Raw genomic sequence first — 18950 nt, 5'->3', positions numbered from 1 at the left:
CCGGGGCAGGCGCACCCCAAGAGGGCGGTGGGGGCGGGGCGCACCCGGACGCGGAGTCAAAGGCGGCCTCTGGCGGCACCGACCACCTGGCCTGAGCAGGGGCGTCTTCGCCCCGCCCTGCGCCCGCCCCAGGCTGCTACCCAAGGTGCCCGCCCAGTAAGCCATTCTTCAGTGAGGACCAGATGAAGTGCGTGGCGCAGTGCGGATGCTACGACGAGGACGGCAACTACCATGACGTGGGCGCAAGGGTCCCCACAGCGGAGAACTGCCAGAGATGGTGAGGGGCGCAGGCGGTGGGGCGAGGTGGGGGCGAGGGGGCAGCGGGCAGGGATGCTGGCCCGCCCTCGCTGGCACTCAGCTATTCTCCCCGCGCTCCCCCAGTGACTGCACGCCCAGTGGCCTCCTGTGCACGCACAGTCTGTCAGGTAAGGAGGGACCCAGATGGGCTTGGGGCCAGGGGCAGGGCTCTGAGTGAGCCTTGATCTATTGTCTTCAGCCTGCACGTGCACCTATGAGGGCAAGGCCTATGGCTACCACGACGTCATCTACAACACTACAGATGGGCTGGGCGCCTGCTTGACCGCTGTTTGTGGAAACAATGGAACCATCACCCGGAGGGCCATGGAATGTCCGGGAGCCCCATCCACCGTGCCCTTCACCTTCACCACCACCGCAGCCCCACCCTCCACCACAGGTGAGCCCGGCAGACCTGCCTCTGGTCCTGCTGGATGACAGTTTGAGCGGTGAGGGAAGACCCAGTGGTGCGTGGGAAGACCCAGTGGGTGCTCGGTGCCGGGGTGCCAGGCACAAGGGCCGGCCCAAGTCCTGCAGAGGCCCAGGGCCAACCTGCGGGCAAGGGGACATGTGTCATCCTGCTGTGTGTGGCTGGCGGGGGCATGGAGGAGGCTGATGGCTCTGCCCTCTCCCCACAGGTGTGGCTCCCACCCCTTCCACTGTGTGTGTGCGTGAGCTCTGCCTCTGGTCCGACTGGTACGACGGTGGTCGCCCAGAGCCTGGCATGGGAGGTGGGGACTTTGAGACGTTCGCCATCCTGAGGCAGAGGGGCTACCGGGTGTGCCCAGCCCCCACCAGTGTGGAGTGCCGGGCACAGCAGCTGCCCGACATACCCCTGCAGGAGCTGGGCCAGAAGGTGGAGTGCAACCCCGCCCAGGGGCTGATGTGCCTCAACAGCGAGCAGAGCCCTCCGCTCTGTCACAACTATGAGCTGCGGGTCCTCTGCTGTGACTACGTGCCCTGCAGCCCCGCCCCCGGGGTAACCACCCAGGAGCCGCTCCTCACGTCTCTGGCCACCCCTGCCCAGACCACATCAAGGCCAGGAACCAGTCTCTGGCCAACCGGGGCCTTCCCCTCGCAGACCTGGGCCCCTGAGACCACCAGCACTGGGTCCACGGCCCCCTCCCCTAAGCCCTCCCCCACCATCAGTGCCACTGTCACCCCCACCACCTCGGCTGTCACCACAGCCACCTCCCCCTCCACCATCCCCCTCACCGGGCCACAAGCCACAGAGCCAGGGACACAGAGGAGGAGCAGCCCAGGGGTGACCATGGCTCCCAGCACCACATCGGTGCCTTCCCTTTCTAGAGGACAGACCTCCCCGGCATCGTCCCCGCACCCCAGCTACGTGCACACGCTTGTGACCTCCTCTATGGGGAGCCCCACATCTCCAGGCTCCACAAAGGCCACTGCCCTGGGCACATCTCCATCAGTCCTTCCCACTCACTCAACCTGGTGGGGGACTTCGGGGGGCACCCCGCAACACCCCACTGCACGGTCAGTGACGACAAGAACCTCCACAGCACACTCAGCACCGGGAACGCTGGCAGGCACGCCGGCCCCCCCGCTGTCCACCATGCATACCAGGACCGGTACGCCGAGAGCCGAGATGCCCACGGTCACAGCCCACACCACGGGCGGGCAGGGCACGACTGTGTGCCAGCCCAGGTGTGAGTGGACAGAGTGGTTTGATGTGGATTTCCCAACCTCGGGAGTCACGGGTGGAGACATGGAGACGTACGACAATATCAGGGCCACCGGGGCCAGGATGTGCCCAGACCCGGAGAAGATTGAGTGCCGGGCAGAGAATTACCCTGAGGTGAGCATTGACCAGATCGGGCAGGTGCTCAGCTGCAGCCTGGAGACGGGGCTGCTTTGCAGGAATGAAGACCAGAGGGGAGAGTTCAACATGTGCTTCAACTACAACATCCGCGTGCTCTGCTGTGACGACGTCCGGCACTGCCCACGCCCGGCTCCTGGCTCTACTGCCCCTACGGCGCCTGTGCACAGCAGCCCCACAGGGACCACCAGGCTGCCCGAGCACTTGTCGTCAGCCATCACCCAGAGGCAGCTCATCTTCCCCAGTGCCCCTCTAGCGACCACACTGCTGACTTCTGGCATACGCACCACCCCTGGGTCGCCGCCGACCAGGCCCAGATTTGGGACCACCCAGCCCTCCGGCACCCTGCAGACCAGTTCCACCAAGCTGACCCTGGCCACCTCCTCCTCCACGGGCTGCATGCCACGGTGCGCGTGGACAGACTGGTTTGATGAGGACTACCCCACGCCCGGTCCCAATGGTGGGGACTTTGAGACCTTTGCGGTCCTCCGCTCAGCAGGCCACATCTTCTGTGAGCACCCCCAGGACATTGAGTGCCGCTCGGAGAGGGCGCCACAAATGGCCCTGGAGGATGTGGGGCAGGTGGTCCAGTGCAACCTCAGCTTTGGGCTGGTGTGCCGGAACCGCGAGCAGCCGGGGCCCGTGCCGTACTGCCACAACTTCCACGTGCGCCTGCTCTGCTGTGACAACTACAGCCACTGCCTCTCCACTCCTGGCACCACAGAAGGCCCCTCCCCATCCCCGGGGACTGCCAGCACCTCTGTGACACCCCCAACTGGGGCCACCTCCCCGGCCCGCTCTCTTCCCTTCATCTGGGCCTCGCAGACTTCGACTGGACTCCCCAGCACAGTACCTGGCCCCTCTCTGTTCCCGGAGACTGCCAGCACTTCCGTGACACCCCCAACCAGGACCACCTCCCCGGCCCGCTCTCTGCCCCTCATCTGGGCCTCACAGACCTCAACCAGGCTCCCCAGCACCGTACCCAGCACCATCTCAGGCCCCTCTCCATCCCCAGAGACCACCAGCACCCCCATGACACCCACCACTAGGGCCACCTCCCATCCCTGGGCCTTGCAGACCTCGACCAGACTCCCTAGCATGGTGCCTGGCACTACCTCCCGCACAGGGTTCAGCACCCGGGCTTCCCCATCCCCCCCCACACCTGAGGCCACGAGCTCCCCACTGGGCAGCACTGCCTGGTCCCCTTCAAGCCTTGCGACACCCAGCACAGGCCCCACCACAGCTGCCTCCAGGTGCCAGCCTGCCTGCCGCTGGACAGACTGGCTGGACAGCGACCAACCTCTTCCTGGCCGCTACGGGGGAGACATAGAGACCTACTACCACATTGCGGACGCCGGCGGCCGGCTCTGTGCAGACCCAGAGGCTATCCAGTGTGAGGCTGCCCGCTTCCCAGATGTGCCCCTCCGGCGCCTAGGCCAGGTGGTGCAGTGCAATGTGGACTATGGGCTTATCTGCAGAAACAACCGGCAGAGGCCAGGCCACACCTGCCTCAACTACCACATCCGTGTACTCTGCTGTGAAGACCACAGCCGCTGCACCAGCTCGGCCTCCCCTTGGCCTCCCACGCTGGCCTCCAGTGCCAGCACCAGCATGGGCGAGAGCTCAGTGGGGGTGTCACTGCTCCAGACCACTACCACCACCCAGACTCATGGCTCCTCCCCCAGGTCCACTGAGAAGGTCTCCATCCCCACCACTGGGACTGGTCCCTCCCCACCCAGCACCACCGAGAGGGTCTCCATCAGCACTGAGACCCATCCCTCCTTGAGGACCACCGAGGGGGTCTCCACTCTTACCACTGGGACTGGCCCCTCCCCGCCCAGCACCACCGAGAGGGTCTCCATCAGCACTGAGACCCATCCCTCCTCGAGGACCACCGAGAGGGTCTCCACTCCCATCACAGAGACCCATCCCTCCTCGAGGACCACCGAGAGGGTCTCCACTCCCATCACAGAGACCCATCCCTCCTCGAGGACCACCGAGAGGGTCTCCACTCCCACCACAGAGACCCATCCCTCCTCGAGGACCACCGAGAGGGTCTCCCCTCCCATCACAGAGACCCATCCCTCCTCGAGGACCACCGAGAGGGTCTCCACTCCCATCACAGAGACCCATCCCTCCTCGAGGACCACCGAGGGGGTCTCCATCCCTACCACTGGGACTAGTCTCTTCCTACCCAGCACCACCGAGGGGGTCTCCATCCCTGCCACTGGGACTGGTCCCTCCCCACCAAGGACCACCAAGAGGATCTCCACCCCCACCACTGAGACCCATTCATCCTTCAGGACCACCGAGAGGGTCTCCACCCCCACCACTGAGACCCATCCCTCCTTGAGGACCACTGAGAGAGTCTCTGTCCCTACCACTGGGACTGGTCTCTTCCTACCCAGCACCACCGAGGGGGTCTCCATCCCTGCCACTGGGACTGGTCCCTCCCCACCAAGGACCACCGAGAGGATCTCCACCCCCACCACTGAGACCCATCCATCCTTCAGGACCACCAAGAGGGTCTCCACCCCCACTGCTGAGACCCATCCCTCCTCAAGGACCACCGAGAGGGTCTCCACCCCCATTACTGAGACCCATCTATCCTTCAGGACCACTGAGGGAGTCTCCACCCCCACCACTGGGACTGGCCCCTCCCCACCCAGCACCACTGAGAGGGTCTCCATTCACACCACTGAGACCCATCCCTACCCACCAAGGACCACCGAGAGGGTCTCCATCAGCACTGAGACCCATCCCTCCCTGAGGACCACCGAGGGGGTCTCCATCCCTACCACTGGGACTGGTCTCTTCCTACCCAGCACCACCGAGGGGGTCTCCATCCCTGCCACTGGGACTGGTCCCTCCCCACCCAGCACCACTGAGAGGGTCTCTATCTCCTCCACCGAGACCTATCCCTCCCTGAGGACCACTGAGGGGGTCTCCATCCCCAGTCAGTCTGCCTTCTTCCAATTCTCAACCAGAACCGTCAACTCAGCATCCCCCAGTGCCGCTCCAGTGACCACACTGCTGACCTCCGGCATACACACCACCCCTGGGTCGCCGCCGACCAGGCCCAGATTCGGGACCACCCAGCCCTCCGGCACCCTGCAGACCAGCTCCACCAAGCCGACCCCGGCCACCTCCTCCTCCACGGGCTGCATGCCACGGTGCGTGTGGACAGACTGGTTTGATGAGGACTACCCCACGCCCGGTCCCAATGGTGGGGACTTTGAGACCTTTGCAGTCTTCCGCTCAGCAGGCCACGTCTTCTGTGAGCACCCCCAGGACATTGAGTGCCGCTCGGAGAGGGCGCCACAAATGGCCCTGGAGGATGTGGGGCAGGTGGTCCAGTGCAACCTCAGCTTTGGGCTGGTGTGCCGGAACCGCGAGCAGCCGGGGCCCGTGCCGTACTGCCACAACTTCCACGTGCGCCTGCTCTGCTGTGACAACTACAGCCACTGCCTCTCCACTCCTGGCACCACGGAAGGCCCCTCCCCATCCCCGGGGACTGCCAGCACCTCTGTGACACCCCCAACTGGGGCCACCTCCCCGGCCCGCTCTCTTCCCTTCATCTGGGCCTCGCAGACCTCGACTGGACTCCCCAGCACAGTGTCCATCACCATTTCAGGACCCTCCCCATCCCTGGAGACTGCCAGCAACCACACGACACCCAGCACTAGGGCCACCTCCCATACCTTCTCTCTTCCCTGGGCCTTGCAGACATCGACCGGACCCCCTAGCATGGCGCCTGGCACCACCTCAGGCCCCTCCCCATCATTGGAGACCACCAGCATCTTGCCACCCATCACTGTGTCCAGCACAGGCCCCTCCGTCCCCGCCACTGTCAGCCCCACCGCCTTTCCCAGCTCAGCCTTCCCCTCCCACTGCTTTTGCCAGGCATTCGGACAGATCTTCTCCCCGGGTGAGTGTAGGAGCCTGTCCTTTCCCTGTGGATTGTCCACTCAGGACACCCACTACCTCCTTACCCATCCTGCTCTCTGGCCTTGCCCTGGGACAGATGCCTCCTGTTGGCCTGTCCTGGGGTGACCTGGTGTCTTCTCCCCTCCACAGGGGATGTTGTCTACAACAAGACTGACAGAGCCGGCTGCCACTTCTACGCAGTCTGCAACCAGCGCTGTGACATTGACCGCTTCGAGGGTGCCTGCCCCACCTCGTCACCCCCAGAGACCTCGTCCCCTGAGCCCCCACCCTCGCTCTCTCCTGGCTGCGATCTGGTGGTCCCTCGCCGACAGGTGTGCTCCTGCTGTCCCCCCACCACCACTGCCTCTCTCTCTCTGTGTATGGGTGGGGCACCCACCAGGGGACAGCCCCCCACCCCTCAGCGAGCCCTCCAGCGGTAGCTCTGCCTGGAGGAAGGCCTGCATGGTCTAGGGCTAAGTCAGCACCTGGGGCTGCCCAGGATGTGCGCTGGGGCCATAGCAGGTGCCGTGGGGAGGACCGGTGAGCACCATGCTTGGTCCCTCCTAGGTGAACGAGACCTGGACCCTGGAGGACTGCACAGTGGCCCGGTGCGAGGGTGACAACCACATCGTCCTGCTGGAGCCGAGGCAGGTGGCCACCATCAGCTGTGTGAATGGGCATCTGCCTGTCAAGGTGCTCAGCGAGGCCGAGCCGTGTGACTACCACTTGGAGTGCGAGTGTGAGCACAGTGGCCGGCTTGCCACGGGGGGTGGGGGGAGCGGAGGCCAGGGGCGGGGGAGGTGTGCGTTTCCCCTGAGAAAGGCTGACCAGCTGCTGCTGGAAGGGGAAAGGCCCAGGCCTGCAGTGCCTGGGGGGCATGGGGTTCTCGTAGCTGCAAGCAGGCACCCCAGCAGGGTAGGTCAGAGCAACAGGAAACCAGAGTCTGAGATCCCGGTGTGGCAGCTCCTTGCCTGGGGGCTTCCAGGGAGGGCCCTTCCGCCTCCTCCAGCTTCCGAGGCTCCAGGTGTCCCCGGCTTGGGGTGGCGCTCCTCAGCCTCTGCCTTGTCTACGTGGCCCCTCCTTTGTTGTTAGATTCAGGGCCACCTGAGTCACCCAGGGTGACCTCATCTCAGGGTCTTTACCTTAAATACAGCTGTAAAGACCCCTTCCCAAGTGAGGTTCCCTTCGCAGGCTCTGGGTGACATGTCCTTGGGGTCACCACCCCACCCTCTACATTTTACAAACGAGGCACCTGAGGCCAGGGTGGCCGAGCAGCTCCCCGAGGGGGTCGTGTTGGGGTGGCACTGGATGAGCGGACGGTCCATGCCCTGCAGGTTCCTGCAGCGGCTGGGGGGGGTCCCACTACCGCACCTTCGACGGCACTGCCTACTCCTTCCTGCACAACTGCACCCACGTCCTCATGAGGGAGATCAGCCCGCGCCACGGGAACCTCAGCGTCCTCCTGAGCAGCCACTACTGCGGGGCCGGCAGCTGTGCCCGCGCCCTCACGGTCCGCCACAAGTCCATGGAGATCGTCCTCACAACCACCCCTGGCCCCAGTGGGCAGAAGAGCCTGGTGAGCGGGCCGCAGGGTGGGCGCCCACCTGGACCGAGGCTGTGGCCCTGTCCCTGCCTCTTCAGGGAAAACCACTGGGCTGGAGGTCAGCTCCCAAAGAGGCCTCAGGGAGGGCAAAGGGCACACGCCTGACGCAGGAGCGCCCTGACCTTGGAAGCAGGGAGCAGGGAAGGATCGTGCGGGATGCTGCAGTGGGGAGAGCCCAGTACAGCCTCCCAGGCCCAAGAGGACCATCTGCACATTGGGGTGTGTGCCGAGGAGCGGCCTGGTGCCCGGGAGACAGAGCCCCAAAGGCAGGCCCTGCTTACCCCCCACCACTGGTCACGGGCCCCTGGACGCATCCCCAGGTCATGTTCGACCACACGCCAGTGAGCCACGGATTCAGCAAGAACGGTGTGAGCGTGTCCCTGATGGGGACCACCGCGATGGCCATCGACATTCCCGCCATCCGTGTGGGCATCGCCTTTGATGGGAACATCTTCCAGGTCCGGCTGCCCTATAGCCACTTCAGCTACAACACTGAGGGCCAGTGCGGTGAGCAGGACGTGGGCTTGGCCTCCCGCCTGGCCACAGCGGCCTCGGGAGACAGTGCTTCATAGCTGAGTGACAGGGCTGGTGGGGAGATGGAAGGGTGGCCCCCTTGGTGACCCTCCCGCCCCATCCTCCCAGGCACCTGCACCAACAGCCAGGCAGACGACTGCCGCCGGCCAGATGGCACCATGGCGCCCACCTGCCAGGACATGGCTAGAACCTGGCTGCTCCCCGAAAGCAGCGAGGCAGGCTGCTGGGCACCCACCAGCCTACCCCCAACCGCCGGTAGCCCACCCACCATGCCCACCTCCGCCCCGTGCCCCCCGGCACCCCTGTGTGAGCTGCTGCTGAGCCGGTGAGTCCCTCCTTGTGAGCTGGGTGGACCCCTGCCTGGGCCCAGCACCCGACTCTGCCCCAGCCTTACCGCCCGTGCCCGCAGGGTCTTCGCCGAGTGCCACAGTCTCATCCCGCCCAGCCCGTTCCTCAGCGCCTGTGTGAGCGACAGCTGCCAGGCCGACCGCCCCGAGGTGCCCTGCCAGAGCCTGGAGGCCTATGCGGCGCTCTGCCGTGCCCGGGGCGTGTGCAGTGACTGGCGCAACGCCACTGGCGGGCTGTGTGGTGAGTTGGGGGTGGTCCCTGGGGGCTCTGGCCTCCTTAGCCTGCCTGACACCTGTCCCTGTGCCCCCAGACTTCACCTGCCCGCCCACCAAGGTGTACAGGCCCTGTGGCCCAGTGCAGCCTGAGACCTGTGAGCCGAGGTAAGTGCTGCTGAATGGTGGGAAGGGGGCCCCTCAGGCCTCCCAGGCTTGCTCAGAGAGACCCACAGAGGGTCCAGGAACCCTGCCTACTATCTCTGGGGAGTCCTTCTCCCCCCAACCCCCCACCCCCAAGCCTGGGGGCAGCCCTGGGCAGCTGGCCGGACCCCGCACTCCACAGTGCCTGCTGCCCTTCTGCCCCCTCCCTGGGACCTGAGCCCGGGATTACGGCCCCAAGGCTGCCTTTCCTGCCTCCCAGGGGCCGGAGCCCACCAAGCCGGGGGCTGGCGGAAGGCTGCTTCTGTCCAGACGGGAGCGTCCTCTTCAGCTCCAATGCTGACGTCTGCGTGCCGCAGTGCCGTAAGAGACCCACTAGCCCTGACTGGCCCGCTGGTGGGCGGGGGAGGCCTTGGGGTGGGAACCCCTGGTTTGAGCCCCTCCAGCCTGGACTGAGAACCCTGGGTCCTGGCTGCACTCACCTCTGGACCCAGTGCCCACTCAGAGCAGCGCGGCACGGCCTTGGCCCCTGCTTGGCCCCCTGACCTTACAGCAGCTTGAGATCTGGGCGAAAGAAGAGGCCCTGGCTGGGGGAGGGGAGGTCAGGCCTGCAGGCTCCCCAGAGACCCTTTCTCCTTCCCTTCCAGCCTGCGTGGGACCAGACGGGTTTCCCAAATTTGTGAGTTTGGAGAAGCAGGGAGGAGCACCCCCAAATGGGGGGGCCAGCCCTGCCCCAGCCCCTGGGGGGCTGGTATGGGGTGCCAAGGTGCCAGTTGCATCCTGGTCACGTGGGCTGTTCCAGAGATGGCAGCTGCAGGGGGCAGCTGAGGTGTGACCTGCTGCGGCTGGTAGTCCAGGGCCAGGGTGCGGCCCAGGAGCTCTTGGGGACCCTGCCCTGGTCCATTCCAGCCTGGAGAGCAGTGGGTCAGCAACTGCCAGGCCTGTGTGTGCGACAAGGGCTCCATGTCGGTGCGCTGCACCCCTGTGCTGTGCCAGGACCAGGCCCCACCCCAGGAGTGCAGCCAGGCTGGCTTTGTGACGGTGACCAGGCCTCTGGCTGACAACCCGTGCTGCCCGGAGACTCTGTGCGGTGAGCCCTGTGCCCAGTGTCCGGGCAGGGCGGGGGTTGGCAGAAGAGGGTGGTGGGCACAGCTGCCCTGCTGGTGGGGCAGAGGGCAGCAGGGACCACAGCTGGACTGCTGAGGCGGGGAGACCTCTTGGTGGCTTTAGGCCACTTCAAAATGAGGCTGGTGACCTCTGGCCTAACCGGTGTAGCCCAGGGACAGTGAGGAGACCTGGAGGGGCCAGAAGGCTCAGCCGCTTTGGTGCCGTTGTGGGTAGCATGCAGGGACTCGCCTGGCCGAGGAGGGCAGCTGCCACGAGGGCAGGCCCCTGACAGCACCCGGCTCTCTCAGTCTGCAACAGGACCACCTGCCCCCACAGCCCGCCCCAATGTAGGCTGGGAGAGGAGCTGACCCACACCGAGGAGGAGGGTGGCTGCTGCCCCACCTTCCACTGCCGTGAGTGGGGCTGAGGAGGGAGGGGCTGTGGAGGCGAGGGGCTAGGGGCTCTCTGAGCTGGGGCTCGTGGCAGGGTAGCGTCCAAGCAGTCCCTCCCTGCTGCCCAGCAACACTCAGTCCTCCCTCTCCTTCCAGAACCTAAGCTGTGTACCTACAATGGCACCTCCTATGGGGTAAGGTCCCTTGGGGGCCAGTGGGCGGGGCCCTGGGCTCACACCTGCCGTGGGACACCCCGTGCCCCTCTACACCAGCACTCCTCATCCCCGAAGCCCAGCCCTGCCTGCGCCCTCCTCCACAGGAGCAGAGAAGCAGTGCACCTCTGGGCCCCTTAAACCTGCGTGGGGACACAGGACATGGGGGTGGCACCTTCTTCCAGAACCCTGGTCTGTGCCCAGCCAGGGGACACACCCAAATCCCATTCCCTCTGCGGGCCTTGCCTTCCCAGCCCACCCCCCACTGGGAGGGGTCCTGGCCCTGGTGCCCTACGCAGTGCCCTCAGTGTCACCTCCCCTCACCCCGTCCGCTGCAGATCGGTGCCACCTTCCCAGCGGTCCTTCCCTGCCACACATGCAAGTGCCTGACCGTGGATGCACAGGACCCAGCAGTGCAGTGTGCAAGGGACGCCTGCGACAGCACCTGCCCCCAGGTGAGCCGCCCTCCCGGGCAGACCCAGGCCTGGCGCACTGCTCCCGAAGGCTCTCTCGGCCCTGCTGGACGCCTTGCTTTTTCCCAGAGGGAGGGTCCACTGTGGGTGGAATGACCTGCAGGACGCTAGGGACTGGATCAGGTTCCAGGAAGGCAGGAGCAGACAGAGAAGGTGCTGGAAGCAGGGATGAGGCTAGGCCAGGACAGCGGGACTGGGGGACAGTGGGGCTGGGGCAGCTTCTGCCAGCAAAGGCCTTTGGAGGGACACGGCCCCACAGAGGGTGGGGCCGTTAAGGGGGTCGCCAGGCCCCTGGGATGTGGACAGAGGGGAGCAGGGCTGGGAAGCCAGGCTGGGGGTGCAGAACTTGACCCCTACTTTGGTCCCCCAGGGCTTCAAGTACTCGTGGGTGTCTGGGCACTGCTGCGGGGAGTGTGTGCAGGTGGCCTGCCCCACACCAGACGGCCGGCTGGTCCAGGTAAGGGGGCTCTGGCTCAGCCCCAACCAGGGAGACCCCACCAGCCCTGCTTACACGGCCTCCACTCTCCCCGATTTCAGCCCAACGAGACCTGGGTCAACAGCCTGGTGGACAACTGCACTGAATACCACTGTGAGGCCGAGAGCGGGCGCCCGGTGCTGACCGCGAGGCCCACGCCCTGCCCGGAGGTGTCCCGCTGCAGGGTGCGTTCGGGCCGGCCTGCCCCCGCTGGAAATCCCCACCCAGCCCGCCCACCTACCCAGGACGCCACGCCCCCACCCCGCCCCCGCGCCCCCTCCGGCCCTGCCCGCCTACCCAGGGGCCGCCCCCGCAGGCCCCACCCCAGCCCGCCCCCTGTGCTCCCCGCTGCAGGGCATCCTCAGGAAAACAGGCTGCTGCTACTCCTGCGAGGAAGTGGGTGAGTCCGCGCCCGCCTTCCCACGCCTACTGCTCAGTGCAGTGTCTGCCCACTGATCGGTCCCAGGGAACCCCACGCTGGGCCACGGAGGGGGAGCCCGGCCGGTCCCCAGAGCCCCTCCCTCACTCCACCCTCTGCCCCCAGACTCCTGTCAAGTCCGCGTCAACAGGATGGTCCTGCGGCACCAGAGCTGTGTCACCCAGGCCCCTGTCAACGTCACTTTCTGCGAGGGCTCGTGCCCGGGAGCGTCCAGGTGAGTGGGCTCCGCATCCCCCCAAAGCTCCACCCCACCTTCTGGCCACCGCCCAGTGTCCCACGTGGCCCTGTCCTTGTGGACACCCTGGCTGGGTCAGGAGGGCCCAGCTTGCCACTGGAAGGAGGGAGGGGCCCTGAGCACAAAGCCCGAGGCCTCCCCTGACCCCGAGCCAGGCCCAGGGTCAGCTGGGCTGGGCCGTGCGGGACGGGGCACCACAAACCCGTGTCCGGGGCCTGGCGGGGAGTGTCCACACGGGACAGCATCAGGACCTTCCTCGGACCAGACTTGGGGCAGAGCCCCTGATCCCCAGGTGGCCTGGGCTGTGGCCCCCTGTGAGTGGGCTGGCAGGAAAGCTGAGCCCTTGGTCAAGAGGCAGGATGAAGCGTCCAGGGTGACTCAGGACCCAGGGAGGTTCCCAGAGGCCAGAGGATGGGAGCCCGGTGGGGGAAGGTCGGAGCTCAAAGCGACCCTGAGCGCCACCCAGGCCAGGACAGCAGTGCCCAGAGGCCCTGAGGGCAGGTGTGTCTGCAGGTACTCCATGGAGACCCAGGCCATGCAGCCACAGTGCACCTGCTGTCGGGAGACCAGGGCCCACGAGGAGGCTGTGACCATGCAGTGTCCCGATGGCACGGCCCTCCAGCACACGTATACCCACGTGGACCAGTGTAGCTGCACCCCGTCCTGCGGCCCCCTCCCCAAGGCTCCTGAGGGCAGCGCCCCCACCTCCCTGACCTAGGGAGCCACAACATCACCTCTTGCCCTCCCTCACGCCCTCCCTATATGTGCCAGAACATGCACCACCCAACCACGGAAATCTTGGGTGGGCTGCTCCAGGAGCCGACACACACCTTCCACCAGTCCCCAGGTGGAACCCCGCCTGGAGGGCATGGTGCAGGAGGTCCTGCCTGCAGAGGTGCGCCAGGTGGGGGCCCTGGCCTTGGAGCCCTCAGCTGGTCTTGGCACCTGCTGGGCCATCATCTGAAACACAAGTGCCTGCCCGGCCCAGATGCACCCCTTCCAGGTGTCAGAGGGGCGCCCTGGAGCAAGACTGCACTGCGGCCACTGCGCTGCTCCTCATGGCAGGCCTGAGGGGCCCTCTGGCACCTGCTGCTGCAGACTGTGGTCAGGCCTGTCCAGGCAAGGCCAGCTGCCTCCAGGGCGCAGCACCAGGCAGGGTGGCTGCCTGCCCACATCTGGACCTGGGCCTGAGGCTACCCTGGCAGAGGGCAGGCCGGGGAGGGGCCAGGGCCCCCCACACCTGCCCTGCTCACCCAGCCCCAATATGCAAATAAATGCTGAGCATTGTGTACATTTCTTGGTTCTGTCTCTTCCTGCCAACTGCCCCCTGGGTGCTCCCCTGTCCACCGGCTGGGCTGCCTGGGTCCCTCAAGCTGTACAGCGCCCCTGGGGCTCCTGCTGAATCAGGTGGGGCAGCGGGCAAGGAGGCCTCACAGGTCAGCCTCAGGCCACGGGGTACTGGCGGAGCCGGGGCTGAGCCAAGGTCTGAGAAACCGCCCTCACCATTGTTTCTAACACCTGATGTTTGGAAGCACATGGTTTAGAGGTAGAGAGACTGAGCCAGTGGCAGGGGACCTGGAGGCTGCCCACCTATGCGTCTGCACAGGAAACAGCTGCTGGGCAGGTGGGGTGCACAGGAGGGGATGCATGATGCTGCTCACACAGTGTGTTTTCTTCGGGTCCTTGTCACACATCAACTTGCCGCATGTCTGGCCATCTTTCCTCGTCCCCACCTGAGGGCTTCTGCCTCGTTTTCTATCCAGAGCACCAGCCAAGACCATACACATCGCCCACAGATTCAGGAAAGATGAGAAGTGACCCCAGAGTGGGCAGGGGTGGTTGCCGGCGGGTGATGTAGTGCTCGCTGAGGAAGCCTCGGGCTGGGGGCAAGTGGGAGGGTCTTCTCGTCCTCAAGCCCCGCACCACACAGCCTTTGTGCCCACCCAGGAATGGCGTGGTGGTGATTCACCTTTACAGAGCCCGTTCTCCCACGACCCAGGGCCCCCAGCTCCCGGGCGGGTGGGCTCAGCCAGGAGGCTTTGGTTCTCTCAGTGGCCACTGCCAGCACTCCAGCCTCCCCACGCAGCTCACAAGGTCTGGTCAGGAGGGGCCACCCCGGGGCTGGGCGGTAGATGGCCCGATGAGGCTGCGGGCAAGTGGCCCATCAGCCACGACTGGGGTCAACTTCTGCAAACTCACCTCCTGTCTCAGTTTGATTTCCGGGGGCCGGTGGCCGGTTCATGCCCCGCCCTGTGTCCTCATTGACCACGTGTAGAGCAGCAGCATTTCCTGAACCTGTCGTTCACAGCAGGACTATTTCCGTAAACCCAAGTACCTCTTAACAAACTTAGAGGTGCTCCTGAGGCACCAGGAATATGAACACCAGTTGCCACATGTATGAAGTGTTTTCCACATGCCTGTATGTTCTCACTGAATCCCTACAACCGCCCTAGAAATGTGCACCATTATTTCTCCCACTTTACAGATGGAGAAATGGAGGCACAAAGCACTGAAGAGGCACTTCAGGAAGGGGTCAGACTGGGTTCAGTGTGGACAATTTGACTCCAAAGTCCTCACCGTAAACCCACGGAACTCCACTGCAGCCCCAGAGGCCGGAACCATGAAAATCAACACAACAAATGACAGCAAAACAATGTCACTTAAACTTAAAATATTTTTAAAAAGAGATGCCTGGTTTCTAGATGGAAAAGTGGGCTTCTCCTCCCGCAGACACACAAAAGCCATAACACAAACAGACAGAAACTGAAAACAAGAAAGTGAATTATTTGTAAAACTGTCAGACATCCTGGAAAGGAGACTTGCGAGGCCCCAGTGGGGAGAGGGCGCCGTGCACGGGGGCAATGTTTGAATAGGTAATGACCATGATCTTTCAGAACAGAAGAACTCTTGGGTGGAAACCACTCAGTGAGTGCCAAGTTAAAGGAAAAATAAGTCCATTCCTGGACACTTGGCTGTGAGATTCTGAAACATCCAGGGAAGGAAACCTCAGGGCCACCGGGAAGACAGCTGCCTCCACGAAAGGGTCACGTTGGCCCAGGCTCCTCCTCAGGGACACGTGCGGGAGGGGTCGGCACGCTCTTCCCAGAGCTCAGGGAAAACTACTTTGGGTTTAGTTTATGTTTTTCTGGTTCCTTCAGTTGTAAAGTTAGGTTTTTTGATGTGAGATCTTGCTTGTTTTTTCATGTCAGCATTTGCAGCTATAAACTGCTCCCATCGCATTGCTCTCCTTGCATCCCATAAGTTCTGGCATGTTGTGTTGTCATTTTTATTTGTCTTAAGTATTTTCTGATTTCCCTTGTGTGGCTTCTTTGATTCACTGGTTGTTTAAAAGCTTGTTGCTTAGCTTCCACAATTCTGGGGATTTCCCAGTTTTCCTTGTTCATCATCCAATTGTGGTCAGAGAGCTACTTGGAACCATACCTACCTTTTCAAATCTATCGAGACTAAATGTGTTGCCTACCATACTGTCTGTCTATCCTGGGAAATGTCCCCAAAGTGCCCCATGTGTACTTCAGAAGACTGTGTATCGTTGTCGGGCGGCTGTGTTTTATACTTGCTCGATGTAGTTGCTTTATTGTGCCGGGTCCTCTACCTCGCCAGCCCCATCTCTCACAGATGATGTATCGTTGGACCATGTGTTTATTCATTCTGCCAATGTCTGTCTTTTGCTTGAGGAGTTGAATCTGTCTAGACTTAGGTAATTACTGACAAGGAGGGACTTACTCCTGCCTTAGTATTTCTGTGTGCTTGTAACAATTTCTGTCCCTCATTTCCAGCACTACTGCCTCTTTTCTTGAGTTGTTTTTTTGTAGTGAAATATGTAAATTCCTGTCTCAATGCCTTTTGTGTATATTCTACAGTTGTTTTCTTTGTAGTGACCACGGGATTAAACTTAACATCCTGAAGTGATAACACTAATTTGAATTTATAGCAGCTTAACACCAATAACATATAAAAACTCTTCTCCTTTACAGCTCCATCCCCACTACCTTTTGGTTGTTGATGTCACAAAATTTCATCTTTGTGCCCCAAAACAAAAACTAATAATTTTCTTAAATGCATTATTCTCTTCAATTATGTAGAAAACAAGATTTGGAGTTACAAACCAAAGTTACAGTAATGCTAGCTTTTGCACTAACTATTTTTTCTTTAAATGTATCATTAGTCTCTTAAATCACGTAGAAACAGAAAGTGCAGTTACAAACCAGTTACAGTAATACTAGCTTTTATCTTTGCCTCTGTCTTATCTTTACTGAGATCTTTATTTCTCCATACAGCTTCCTGACTGTCTAGGGTCCTTTCATTTCTCCTGCAGGACACCCTTGGGCATTTCTTTGCAGGCAGGTCTAGCGGTCATGAACTTCCTCAGCTTTTGTTTATCTGGGAATGTCTTAATTTCTCCTTCACTCTTGAAGGATGGTTCTCCCAGATTCATGGTTGAAAGGTTTTCTCTTCCAGCATTTGAATATATCATCCCCACTCACCTCTGGCATCCAGAGATTCTCGTTAGAAATCTGTCAACAGTCCACTAAGGATCCTTTGAGTGTGGCACTTTGCTTCTCTTGTCACTCTCGAATTCTGTCTTTGGGTCTGAAAGCTTGATCGTAACATGACTTGGTGTGCATCTCTTTGAATTCATCTTACTTGGGGTTTGTTAAGCTTCTTGGATGTTTATAATCATGTCTTTCATCAAATTTGGGGAGTTTTCAGTCATTTTTCCTTCAAATATTATCTATGCCTCTTTCCCTCTCTCTTCTCCTTCTGAGACTCCCAAGATGTGTGTGTGTGTGTGTTCATTTGATGGTGTCCCAACAGGTCCCTTACACTCTGTTCACTTTTCTTCAATGTTTTTTTCATTCTTTTTCTCAGACTTGCTAATTTCCATTACACTATCTTCAAGCTAATTTTTTCTTCTGCCAACTCAAATCTGTCTTTGAATCCCTCTAGTGAATTTTTTGTCTTTTAAGTGCCAGAATTTCCTTTTGGTTACTTTTTAGGTGTCCTCTTCATTGATATTTCCATTTTCTCATACATCATGTTCTTGACTTTCTCCACAACTTCCTTTGTTGTTTTAAAGTCTTTGTCTAGTGTATCTGCTGTCAGGTCATTTTCAGAGACAGTTTCTGTTGATATTTTTTCCTTTTAATGGGCCTTTTAGTTTCCTGTTCCTTTGTATGCCTGGTGGGTTTTTTTTGTCGAACACTGGATATTTGAATTGAATAATGCAGTAACTCTTGATTCTCCCCCTCCCCTGTGCTGTGGTCATCATTTTATAGGCTGTCTCTGTGCCAAGGGTCAGCCTGAGGTGCAAACTTCATGTCTTCTCTGGTCTTTTCTGAGCCTTATCCTTGGCATTCATGATCACTTCCTGGTCTTCCTCATATTCACAGTTGTTTTTCAGTGTCCTAGTCTTTAATGTTTGATTCCTAAAGGGGAAAAAGAAGTGAAGGGGCAAAGAGCACTGCCCATCAGGCAGAGTAGGGTCTTGTGATAATAGGTGAGGGACAACAACAGTGGCCACCTGCCTCATCTGTCTGGACCTCTGTGATCAGAAGTAGCAATCAGCCATTCGAGCACAGATCCCTGGTGTTTGGGGACAGGGCTCTTTTTGTCCACCCCGGCTCCCACAGGCTGCTCCAAGATCACATGCACAGCTGCCTGCCATGAGGCTGGGGGTGGGCAGCTGGGAAACTGCTACTGTGCTAAGTAAGAGATGCTTGATCCCAATCGACTGTCCAAACCTCCCTGGAAGTTGCAAGCTTTCCATGAACTCCAGAGCTCCAAAGTAGTCCCATCAGAAGGATTCTGCCCCTGCAGTTGTTGCCCAGGTTGTGAGGGATTCCTTGTACTTTCTGCCCTGCTACCTCCCCGGCATCATCTTGTCTTTAAATTCTGAATCCATCCAGAATTGATGTTTGAAAGTGGCACAAAGCAGGAGTCTGGTTCCATGGATGCCATGTCTTGCCAACTACCCCAGAATGTACTGCAAATCTATCCATGCCCACTCTCCGGTGAGCCGTTCTCTGGTCTCTGTCCTATCCCCCTGGACATTCAGTCCATCATCTCAACACAGACAACAGGCCCATCGTCTTGGTTTCCATTTAAGCAGGTCTTCACATCTGTGCTCTTCAAGGGTGTCTTCACTCTTCTCAGCCTTTTGGACTCCCATGTAATGTTTAGAATCAACTAATCAATTTTCACAAATAAAAAGCAGGACTTTGGGATGGGGATCACATGGACTGTAAGTTAGAGAGGAATGGCTGTCTTCACGTACTATTTCCATCCATGAACACTGTACACCCCTCCACCCACTGTGACACTTCCGCCCTCCACCACACAGCGCTGCCTGACCTGAATGCTCAAGTCAGCTGGAAGCACCTCTCCCCCACTCCTTTGTCTCTTTCCAAAAACGTCAGCAAGAATTTGCAAACATGCTATCTAGCACTTAGGGCTGCTTTCAGTGGGAAATTCCCGATCATTCTAACTCATGTTCCTGGGAAGAGGTGTCCCCTTCTCAAGAAGGGCTGCAGGCCTCAGGGGTTTAGTTCTAACCTGAGTCTGTCCTCTCCCTCTAGGGGCCACTGTGCTGTGGCCTGCTCTAAGAGCTGCCCAGGACTGCCAGAGGCTCTCCCCTGGAGGTAAGGGACTCTGCAAGCACCAGCACCGCGTCCCCACC

General features: G+C 60.8%; 1 protein-coding gene across 1 annotated transcript in view; it reads left to right on the top strand.

Moving 5' to 3' along the window:
• Positions 1-13540, top strand: part of MUC5B (mucin 5B, oligomeric mucus/gel-forming) — a 28165-nt gene extending 14625 nt beyond the window's left edge. The window contains exons 28-49 of the mRNA XM_036875880.2: positions 133-277; positions 382-425; positions 497-694; positions 933-6062; positions 6212-6393; positions 6629-6800; positions 7396-7637; positions 7985-8171; positions 8307-8523; positions 8608-8786; positions 8857-8926; positions 9183-9283; positions 9568-9599; positions 9830-10010; positions 10336-10440; positions 10576-10613; positions 10970-11086; positions 11475-11561; positions 11642-11764; positions 11934-11979; positions 12124-12232; positions 12767-13540. Coding sequence (XP_036731775.2) covers positions 133-277; positions 382-425; positions 497-694; positions 933-6062; positions 6212-6393; positions 6629-6800; positions 7396-7637; positions 7985-8171; positions 8307-8523; positions 8608-8786; positions 8857-8926; positions 9183-9283; positions 9568-9599; positions 9830-10010; positions 10336-10440; positions 10576-10613; positions 10970-11086; positions 11475-11561; positions 11642-11764; positions 11934-11979; positions 12124-12232; positions 12767-12971 — 7910 coding nt within the window. The 3' untranslated portion in view covers positions 12972-13540. The remainder of the gene's footprint in view (positions 1-132; positions 278-381; positions 426-496; positions 695-932; positions 6063-6211; positions 6394-6628; positions 6801-7395; positions 7638-7984; positions 8172-8306; positions 8524-8607; positions 8787-8856; positions 8927-9182; positions 9284-9567; positions 9600-9829; positions 10011-10335; positions 10441-10575; positions 10614-10969; positions 11087-11474; positions 11562-11641; positions 11765-11933; positions 11980-12123; positions 12233-12766) is intronic.
• The last annotated feature ends 5410 nt before the right edge of the window (positions 13541-18950 follow it).

The sequence above is a fragment of the Manis pentadactyla genome, chromosome 9 (assembly GCF_030020395.1).
Source record: "Manis pentadactyla isolate mManPen7 chromosome 9, mManPen7.hap1, whole genome shotgun sequence".
In the NCBI taxonomy this organism is placed as follows: Eukaryota; Metazoa; Chordata; class Mammalia; order Pholidota; family Manidae; genus Manis; species Manis pentadactyla.
This window is presented reverse-complemented; position numbering and strand designations above follow the sequence as displayed.